Genomic DNA, 10,376 nt, shown 5'->3' on the forward strand with positions numbered 1-10,376 from the left:
CTCCTTTCTTCCCTGGGCGGATGGTTCTGAGATGCATTGTGTAAGACAGCTCTGGTGATCCTGGGGGATCTGGCACCCCGGCTTCCGTAATGGTGAACTCAGCAATGCACGTTTGCATTGGCTTTTTTTTTTTTTTTTTTTTTTTTTGAGACAGAGTCTTGCTCTGTCACTCAGGCTGGAGTGCAGTGGTGCAGTCTCGGCTCACTGCAACCTCCATCTCCCAGGTTCAAGTGATTCTCCCACCTCAGCCTCCTGAGTAGCTGGGACTACAGGCGCGTGCCATCACATCTGGCCTTTTTTTTTTTTTTTTTTTTTTTTTTTTTGAGATAGAGTCTTACTCTGTCACCCAAGCTGGAGTGCAATGGCACAATCTTGACTCACTGCAACCTCTGCCTCCCAGGTTCAAGTGATTCTCCTGCCTCAGCCTCCCAAGTAGCTGGGATTACTGGCACCCGCCACCACACCTGGCTAATTTTTGTATTTTTAGTAGAGATGGGGTTTCACCATGTTGGCCAGGCTGGTAATTTTTGTATCTTTAGTAGAGACGGGGTTTTGCCTTGTTGGCCAGGCTGGTCTCTAACTCCTGATCCCAAGTGATCCACCCGCGTTGGCCTCCCAAAGCGCTGGGATTACAGGTGTGAACCACTGTGCCTGGCCTTTACGTTGGTTTTCTTGCTGCTCCTGTTTTGTTCTCCCCCTCCCCATCCCTCACTCTTGCCCCTGGGAGTACTCATCCCAAACAAGCTCCAAGTACAACAGCCTTTCTTTGAGGCCTGCTTGCAGGGGAGCCCAAACCAAAGCAGATGTTCCAGGCTGAATGGTGCTCCTCCACATTCATACGTTGAAGTCCTAACCCCAGGTCCTCAGAATGTGTCTGTATTTGGAGATAGGGTACTATGGTCTCAGTGTTTGCGTCCCACCAAAATTCAGGTTGGAACCTCATCTCCAATGTGATGGTATTATGAGGTGGTGGCTTTGGGGAGGTGAGAGGCTCTGCCCTTGCTAATAAGATTAATGTCTGTATCAATCCATTCTCGAATTTCTGTAAATAAACACCTGAGACCAGGTAATTTATAAAGAAAAGAGGTTTGCTTGGCTCACGGGTCTGCAGGCTGTACAGGAAGCATGCTGGCATCTGCTCAGCTTCTGGGGAGGCCTCAGGAAGCTTCCAGTCATGACGGAAGGTGAAGGGGGAACAGGTGTCTTACATGGCCAGAGCGGGAGCAAAACAGAGTTGACAGGGATGTGCCACACACTTTTAAACAACCAGATCCGACAAGAACCCACTCACTATTAGGAAGACAGCACTAAGCCATGAGGGATCAACCACCAACCAAACACCTCCCACCAGTCCCCATCTCCAACTCTGGGGAGGCTGAGGCAGGGGAATCGGTTGAACCTGGGAGGCGGAAGTTACGGTGAGCTGAGATTGCGCCATTGCACTCCAGCCTGTGTGAGAGAATGAGACTCCGTCTCAAAAAAAGAAAGAGAGAAAAGAAAAAAAGAAAAAGAAAGAAATGATGGAGCACCTTTTACCCTTCTTGCACTGGTTTCTGGGGAGCTCAGAGCCTATCTTATGCAAATGTCCTGAGCCTTTTGCAGGCCTTTCATGTATGTTTCCTTCCTGGCTTCCTCCTATTTTTATCACACCTCTGAACCTGCCGTTGGGTGAAAAATCAAGGTGGGCCCAAAATTTAAGAGCTCATGAATTTCATGGTGTTGGAGTGTCCTGCCAGTCCAGCTCTCAGGGGTGGGGAGTTGGGCAGAGAGAAAGGAGGGCATTCCAGGGGACAGGGCCAGAAGTAAAGGGACTCCAGGTCCAGAGTAGGATTTCCAGGCTGAGGAAAGACAGGCCGTGGCTGGGTAGAGGATCCAGAACAGAACAGGGACAGAGGGTGTATCTGGAGACTCAGCCAGAAATACCTCCCTCCAGAAAGTAGGCAGCAAGTCGGGGGTTGAGCTGCAAGAAGGAAGGGGAGTAGGGAGAGAACGGAGGGACCGGTGTTCAGTGAGCCGAATCCTCCTATCCTGGCCTATTTCCCCAGGGGACACGCCTAGGAGATTGTGATCCTCCCCTCCAGGTTACTTTCCCACTGGTGCCAGGATTCCCCCAACGCCACACTGAGAACCCAGGAGACGCACCAAATTGTATGAGAGATAAGAAATGAAGAGAGGAAGCAGGATTTCTGGTTGATGAAGGATATTTATTGAGGGTTTACTGGGTACAGGGAGAAGGGCTGGATGGCTTGGGATGCAGAGAGATCCCTCCCCTGGGATTCTGCAGCTCCAGTATCCTGTGGGTGGGGTGAGGGTTGGGAACCTACGAACATTCTGCAGGGGCCACTGTCTTCTCCACGATGCTCCCTTCTTGCATGATCTGGCAGCTGTAGCTGTTGTGGGACCTCCACTGCTCGGGCGTCAGGCTCAGGTAGCTGCTGGCCGCGTACTTGTTGTTGCTCTGTTTGGAGGGCGTGGTCATCTCCACGCCCTGGGTGATGGGGGTACCATCTGCCTTCCAGGTCACCATCAAGATTCCTGGATAGAAGTCACTCATGAGACACATCAGTGTGGTCTTGTTGGCTTGGAGCTCCTCAGAGGATGGCGGGAACGGAGTGACCGAGAGAGTGGCCTTGGGCTGACCTGTGTGGACAGAGGAGGGGGTGAGAGATGGCAGAGGGAGAGTGGGGTGTTGTGGAGCGCCTCTCTCTGTCTAAAGTCTCTGGGAGGGTTCATGGTGTGGTTGTCTGGCCCACCCAGGGCCTCTCCTTCCCTGTTCATTCCCTCCTTTCCACTGGAGCCCACTGGAGAGCAGACAGCCCTGTACCTTCCTAGGGGCCTTCCCAAGTCACCTTTCCCAGGCGTCCTGGCCCAGTCATTTCCTCTGCAGCCTCAGTTTCCCCGTGTGTACCCAGGGCAGGCTGCGCTCCCTCCTTCCTGGTTTCTGGAGTCTGAGTTTGGAATCTAGGGGTCTCCCCCACAAAACACAAAACCATCCTGGCAGGGTGTGGGGAGGCCCAAGCCTGGCATGGCCTGGAGCTTCCCGTCCCCTGGGACACCAGGCTGTGCCACAACCTGGCCCACTCAGTTCTCCTGGTGAAGCAGGGGGTCCACCCAGACAAACCCTGGGGCTCTGCCATCACCCCTGTCCCCACCAGCCCGACCACAGGACCCTTCACATCGGCTGGGTTCTTGGAGCTGCTTCCCCAGATTTCGGGGGACCGCAGCCCCCATGCCCACTCCAGCAGCTTCTGATTCACCTGGTGGCCGTGGAGTTCTCTGCACCCCCGTTTACTCCCTGCTAGTCACCTCCTGAGTCTAACGTGCCATTCCTCAAATGAAGGCGGGAGGTCGACCCGTGAACAGAGAGACACCAGGCCTCAGAGGTGACGGGGCTCCAGGGACAGACACATCTCTGCCCTAAGAGACCCTCTCCTTTCTGGTAACTGTCCTGGGAGGGCTGGGCTCTGGGACCTCACCCAGTCTCACCCATCCCTTTGTGTCCCCATGTCCTCACAACCCAGCACAGGACACAGAGCTGCAGCCTAGACCCAGAGCCCTCTCTGTGCCCACCATTGGCCTCCCCTCAAGGTGACCCCTGTGTCCCCAGGCCCCCGTGTGGCCCTCCCAGGCTGGATGGGCACCCAGCCCTCAGCCTAGACCCTGGGGTCCCGGGGACTGTCTCTCATCAGAACCGGCCTCTGTCCCTCACTCAGACATCTGCCCTGGGAGAGGGGAGGAGCCCTGACCCTGCCCAATCCCAGCCCAGGGCCCGGGACCAGGCTGTGTCCTGCTGTTGGAACCTGAAGGTGGCTGCTCCCACTGTGGGGGCCCTTCCTGCCGGTTACCCCGAGACTAACGCACCTCGTCCAGGCCCCATGGAGAAAGGTAGGGGTCAGTGCTTAAGGCTGGGAGAGCAGAGGGGAAGAAGCCCCAGAGAGAGAAAACAGATTTTCCAGAGACAGGAGAGGGTGGGACAGACTGGGAAAGGTTGTGAGAGCCACGTACCTAAAACGGTGAGCTGGGTCCCGCTGCCAAACACATGCCTCAGTGAATTATGCTTGGACTGAAACTCCCGGGGCCAGCACCTGGGACCAGTCCAGGAGCTGTGCTGGAGCAGGAACCTGCTGGGTGTGAGGGGCACAGGGCTGCAGTGTGTAGGCTGTGACCTAGGCACAGGGCAGGGGGGTGGCCAGTATCCCGGTAGTGTCTCTATGCCTGTCCCTTCTCTGAGGCAGGTGCCACCCACAGCCTTGGAGTCACCCCAGCCTGTGTCCCAGTCTCTGAAGCTGTTGATGCTGATGGCAACACTGGCCTAGTGGGTCCCAGGAACTCTCTGAGTGGCGCATCCCCTCAGGCAGCTGTGCGGTGTGGCTCAGGAGTCCTGAGCTGGCTCAGACCTGCCCAACCTCACTTGGCCTCTTTTCAAGGACCTCTGAAGTCTGCCACAAGTGTCGCCAGTCAAGCCAGGCTGACTTCCTCCCTGGACCAGGACACTGGGTCATTCCTGACTCAACAGGAGAGTCCTCTGCTTTTATATCTATCCATGGAGATGCAGCTCAGTCTCACTTTGTTCATGGAGCCTTTTCTGATCGATCATTCCATCTGTCCATCCATCCATCTGTCCATCCACCTGTCCATCTATGCATCTGTCCATTTATTCATCTGTCTTTGCATCTATCTATCATCTAACAGTTCATCCACCCATCTACTTGTCCATAGATCCATCCACAGATCCATCCTGTCTACCAGGCACTGTGTTGTGTGCTGGGGACATGGTGTGGTCCCCCATGCTCTCACCCCCATCTCTCCCAGGTCATTGCCAACAAGGCACTCCTCATGGTCATGTCCAAGGTCCTTCTGCTGTACCTGGTGTCTCTGCTGGATGTGACACGGGGCTGGCCCCTCTTTCCAGTGACTCTTTTCCCCTTGGGGTCTTCCTCTTCCCCTGGCATCTGTTTCTCCATGGCCCATGCCTAGCTGCTGACTCCCCCACTATTGCCCACATGGCGAGGCTGGAGCCTATCCCAGCTTCAAACCTTCAGCTCCACCTCAATTGCCAACTCAACTGACCATGCCCAGTGGGCTACCCAACAGGAGTCTAAAACTAATCACGTCCAGAGGAGATGACCACCTTCCCCCAGCCCAGCTCATTTTCCATCTTCATCTCATCACAATGACCATGGGTGGTCTCAACCCCTCAGCCAGAAACCTGGAGTCCCTGGACTCAGTCACCTTGCCTCCCACATTGAAATGGCTTTTGTGTACTTAGCTACTGCATCTAGACAGTCTTTTTTTTTTCTTTTCTTTTGAGACAGAGTCTCGCTATGTTGCCCAGGCTGGAGTGCAGTGGCGTGATCTTGGCTCACTGCAACCTCCGCCTCCTGAGTTCCTGGTTTCAAACGATTCTCATGCCTCAGCCTCCCAAGTAGCTGGGACTACAGGCGTGCACCACCACACCCAGCTAACTTTTCTATTTTTTATAGAAACAGAGTTTCACCATGTTGGCCAGACTGGTCTCGAACTCCTGACCTCAAATGATCCACCCACCTCAGCCTCCCAAAGTGCTGGAATCACAGCGGGACCTGCCTATGGGGCCAGCGAGAGGGAGGTTCTGCCCCTGAAATGATGATCGCCTGTGGGTACAATGTGCACCGGCGATGACCAGGCTGTTGTGTCCCAAATAGTCATAAATGGACCCAGATGCTTGGTGCTTTGTCCGGGGACCTCCCACCACACGCAGAGTGGTGGCGAGGGCTGAGGTCACACAGGGAGTTGTATCCTCCCTAGACCCTCTCCTGGGCTGCTTTGGAGGCACCTGCACCGTGGATAAGCTTGGGTCTCCTAGGGGCTGGTTTCAGGAGGCGATGCTGGCTGAGGTCTAGTGACCCAGGGACTCCAGGAAAGGCCCCTCACACATCAGCTGGAGCTCCGGGGAGTGGCCCCTGCCCAGTGAGGGTGGGAGTGGACAGGCGACATATGCCAGGGGAAACGGGGAGGAGGTGAGAGGAGGAGGGGGAGGAGGAGGAGGGAGAAGAGGAGAAGGAGGAGGGGGAGGAGGGGGAGGCCTGGGCACCCTTCAGGGATAGCGGCCACCACCCCTGTGGATGTCGTGCCCCTGCCTCCGGTCCTGCCCTACCCCAAGGACTAGGGGGAGGTAAGGGAGACATTGGCCTTCGTGCCAAATGTAAGGGGTGGGGGCAGAAATCTCAGGAATCAAGATAAATATATTTTAATATGACATTAAGCAATAAAAATTAATTCAAACAAATCCATTATGGAAAAATATTAACACTTCAGTTAAAGTCAGTGTGTGTCTGGCTCCCCTCCAGGGATTAACCTTCCTCCTCCCCCCTCTGGCTTGTCTCCCCTCAGTCATCCTTTCCCGCCTCTGCCGCCAGACCCCCACATCCCCGGGAATATCTCACCCCTTACCTGCCCCACCGGCTCCTCAGGCTGGACCTGCTGCTTCCTCCAGGGGCTCCAGGGCCCAGGGCTCTGCTCTGCGGTGCAGCCGTTGGGTGCACCAGGCCATGGGTTACCAGCGCCAGACCCAGCAGCAGCAGGGGCCAGCGTTGCCTGAGGTTGGGGCCTGGCTCACCAGGGTCCTCACGGCCCCCCTGGCCTGTCCCTGGCCTCATCGGCCCTCAGGGTCGGAGGCCCTTGTGGCCTGACTTGCAGCGTGGGCTCCCTGGAGAGTGGTGCCCCGGTCTCTCGCTGGCAGCAGCTGTCCCAGGGCACCCCAGTCCATGTGGCCCCATCCTCATCCTCTGGTCCCTGCCCCCAGCCAGGCCCCTTCCAGCATCCATGGCCATTACCCCTGGGGTTCTGTCCCAGAGGCACATCTGCCAACTGCCCTGCTGTGGTCAGGATCCAGGGCTCAACTGCCTCCCACACCTGTGGGCTTGGCCTTGCCCCTGGGGCCCTGGGTGCTTTGTTCAGGGACCTCCCACCACAGGCAGAAGGTCGGCAAGGGCTGAGGTCACACAGGGAGGTGGGCTGCACCATGGCCCCCCAAGACCCTCCCCTGGGGCTTTCCTTTGGAGGAACCTGCACCCTGGATGGGTTTGAGTCCCCTCAGGGCTGGTCCCAGGAGGTGATGTGCCTGACTTCCTTCCTTCCCCGAGGGCGCCCTGGGTCTGTGGAGCATCTCACTGGGGTCCAGAGAGCCACCCAGCAGGAGTCCCCCAGGGCTTGAGTTCAGGGGGCTGGGCTGAGGCTCCTGCAACCAGCCCTGGAGGGAGGTGTGGTTAGAGAGGGGGAAACAGGTTTGGGGTTAGCTAGAAGTCACTCAACAGTTCAAGTCCAGGAATCATGAGGTAAGAATGAAAATGCTGTTTAATGTACCACATTCAGCGCCTCACAGACCTCACATCACACAGACACACAGACACAGAGACACACAGACACACACACACACACCCCACCCCAGCTTCCTGAAGGTATAATTGACAAAACTATATATTGACCACCTACAATGTGATGCTTTGCCACACTGTAAAATGATTAAATCAGGCTGACTCACACGTCCATCTCCTCACATGCTTATGCTTTTGTAGTGAGAACACGGAAGATCTAATCTTAGCAATTTTCCAGTATACAATACATTTATTAACTGTAATCTCCATGTTGTACGGTACATCTCCAGAGCTCATTCTTACAGATTTCACTCAGAGGCCAGTAGCTTCCTCCCGAGCAGTGAGCGCGTCATGTCATGGCTTCTGACAGGCCCCCGGCTCCTTTCCCAGCCTGGCATCCCGGACCCTCTCCCAACATCTTGGGACCCTGTGCTTTGGTGGTGGGGGGAGCAGTGGCAGTGAGAAGGGACTGAGCACCTGTGCTGGGTGGCCAGGGCCAGGCTTTTTTGCTGGTGCTGCCAGAGACGCCTCTGGTCACCCAGGAGTCTCAGGTTCCGCTCCTCCAGAGGTGGGGCTGGAAATGCTGTCGGCTCTGCTTGCTCTTCAGGACCGGGTTGAGGTTGGTGTTGGGAGATAATGCATGTCAAAGTGTTGTTTTCTTCATTTGTAAAAAAGTTGTAACATACACACGACCTAAAATTTATCATCTTGACCTTTTTTTTTTTTTTTTTTTGAGTCTTGCTCTGTCACCAGGCTGGAGTGCAGTGTGGCACGATCTCAGCTCACTGAAACCTCTGACTCCCTGGTTCAAGCAATTCTCCTGCCTCAGCCTCCTGAGTAGCTGGGATTACAGGCATGCACCACCACGCCCAACTAATTTTTGTATTTTTAGTAGAGATGGGGTTTCACCATGTTGGCCAGGCTGGTCTCGATCTCCTGACCTCATGATCCGCCCGCCTGGGCCCCCAAATGCTGAGATCACAGGTGTGAGCCACTGCACCTGGCCCATCTTGACCATTTTTAAGTGCACAGTTCAGTGGCATTAACTACATTCATAATGTCGTGCAACCATCACCACCATCCATCTCTAGATTTATTTATTTATTTATTTATTTATTTATTTATTTATTTATTTATTTTTGAGGCGGAATCTCACTCTGTGGCCCAGGCTGGAGTGCAGTGGCCGGATCTCAGCTCACTGCAAGCTCCGCCTCCCGGATTTACGCCATTCTCCTGCCTCAGCCTCCCGAGTAGCTGGGACTACAGGCGCCCGCCACCTCGCCCGGCTAGTTTTTTGTATTTTTTAGTAGAGACGGAGTTTCACTGTGTTAGCCAGGATGGTCTCGATCTCCTGACCTCGTGATCCGCCCGTCTCGGCCTCCCAAACTGCTGGGATTACAGGCTTGAGCCACTGCGCCCGGCCTTTTTTTTTTTTAAAGTCTTGCTCTGTTGTCCAGGCTGGAGTGCAGTGGGGCAATCTCGGCTCATGGCAATCTCTTCCTCCTGAGTTCAAGTGATTATCCTGTCTCAGCCTCCTGAGTAGCTGGGATTACAGGCACCCGCCACCACGCCTGGCTAATTTTTTCTATTTTTAATAGAGACGGGGTTTCAGCATGTTGGTCAGGCTGGTCTCGAACTCCTGACCTCATGATCCACCTGCCTCGGCCTCCCAAACTACAGGGTTTACAGGCGTAAGCCACCGCAAGTGGCATGGCTTTTTCTGTTTTTTTGAGACGGAGTCTCACTCTGTTGTGCAGGCTGGAGTGTAATGGCACATCTAGATCTTTTCCATCTTGCAAAACTCAAATTCTGTCCCCGTTCAACACTAACTTCCCATTCCTCCCTCCCCCAGCCCCTGGCACCCACCATGCTAGTTCCCGTCTCTCTATTTGGCTACCCTGGGTACCTCCTATGGGTGGGACCATACTCTACTTGTCCTTTGAAAGTGCTTTTTAAACTGGAAAGTGCTGCATGTATAATACCTTCAGGGGCTTATTAGTATTATCTTTTTTTTTTTTTTTTTTTCTCTGAGATAGAATTTCACTCTGCTGCCCAGGCTGGAGTGCAATGGCGCTATCTCAGCTCACTGAAGACTCTGCCTCCTGGGTTTGAGCAATTCTCCTGCTTCGGCCTCCCAGGTAGCTGGTCTACAGGTGCCCGCCATCATGCTACATTTTCGTGTTTCTAATAGAGACGGGGTTTCACCATGTTGACCAGGCTGGTCCCGAACTCCTGATCTCAGGCGATCAGCCCACCTCAGCCTCCCAGATAGCAAGGATTACAGGTGTGGGCCATCGCGACCGCCCGATTATCATTATTATTATTACTAACTGGCCTGGTTAGTGTGGCTTGGAAAATGTTAACCATCATAAAATAAATGAATCCTTGATGATACTGAGCTTCAACTGCCACTCTTCGAATTTTGCACTGCAACTCATAGAGGGTGTGAAATTCATTCCAATGGCTGCAGCTAACATTTTGTTAAAGTGAGGCCGCCTAGAGCTGACTCCAGCTAGAGAGCGAGCTGTTCCACGGGAGGGATGGTGACGGTTCCCGGAGTGTTGCTTCAGTTACCTGAATGCGCAGATACGCTCTGGGTAACAGTGGAAGATCTACTTCTTGCTGGAAGTTTGGATGGAAAATCTTTTGGAAACTGCTGTCCTGGAACACCTGGCCCAGGTGTCAAATCCCCTCTTGCATTTCCCCAGCGGCTGATCCGCTGTCACGTTTTAAGCCACCCTTTGCCTTAGGTCCTCCATATCCCGGTCCCCACCACTGGGTGTGTCCCTAGGGCGGTGCCATCCGATGGCTTGTCCAGCGCTGTGAGACTCTCCCCAACTTCCCTCCAGTTGAGTTTCATGGGTGCCACATGCCTGTCCTGGAGCTGGGCCATCTCACACATCCCCTTGGCATCTGCCAGCCATGGTTGTGAGATGCTACAAGAGACAGACAGACAGACGAACAAAAGACTTCACGTTATCTCATGGACATCACAAGAGCCATGGAGCTCAGGCTCCATAG

The 10,376-nt window shown here is 54.4% G+C and overlaps 1 protein-coding gene across 3 annotated transcripts; it reads right to left on the reverse strand.

Moving 5' to 3' along the window:
* Positions 1-1,878: 1,878 nt before the first annotated feature.
* LOC140709121 (immunoglobulin lambda-like polypeptide 1) lies at positions 1,879-6,676 on the reverse strand. Of its 3 annotated transcripts, none has more exons than XM_073006903.1 (3): positions 6,433-6,676; positions 4,006-4,121; positions 1,879-2,640 (listed from the first exon to the last, which is right to left on the reverse strand). In XM_073006903.1, exons 1-3 carry the CDS (start codon positions 6,636-6,638, stop codon positions 2,321-2,323), a joined length of 642 nt encoding a protein of 213 aa, XP_072863004.1. In that variant the 5' UTR covers positions 6,639-6,676; the 3' UTR covers positions 1,879-2,320. The 3 variants fall into 3 exon arrangements, with proteins under 3 accessions (XP_072863004.1, XP_072863003.1, XP_072863005.1); XM_073006902.1 differs by having other exon boundaries at positions 4,006-4,124; XM_073006904.1 differs by lacking the exon at positions 4,006-4,121 and having other exon boundaries at positions 2,492-2,640.
* Between the last annotated feature and the right edge of the window lie 3,700 nt (positions 6,677-10,376).

Source organism: Chlorocebus sabaeus, chromosome 19 (assembly GCF_047675955.1).
Source record: "Chlorocebus sabaeus isolate Y175 chromosome 19, mChlSab1.0.hap1, whole genome shotgun sequence".
In the NCBI taxonomy this organism is placed as follows: Eukaryota; Metazoa; Chordata; class Mammalia; order Primates; family Cercopithecidae; genus Chlorocebus; species Chlorocebus sabaeus.

Excerpts from the sequence above, each read along its gene's own strand:
- LOC140709121 (XM_073006902.1), bottom strand. The coding sequence starts at position 6,638 with ATGAGGCCAGGGACAGGCCAGGGGGGCCGTGAGGACCCTGGTGAGCCA. Across the intron at positions 4,125-6,432 it reads CTGAGGAGCCGGTGGGGCAG|CAGGTTCCTGCTCCAGCACA; the intron begins GTAAGGGGTGAG and ends CCTCACACCCAG. Across the intron at positions 2,641-4,005 it reads GACCCAGCTCACCGTTTTAG|GTCAGCCCAAGGCCACTCTC; the intron begins GTACGTGGCTCT and ends CTGTCCACACAG.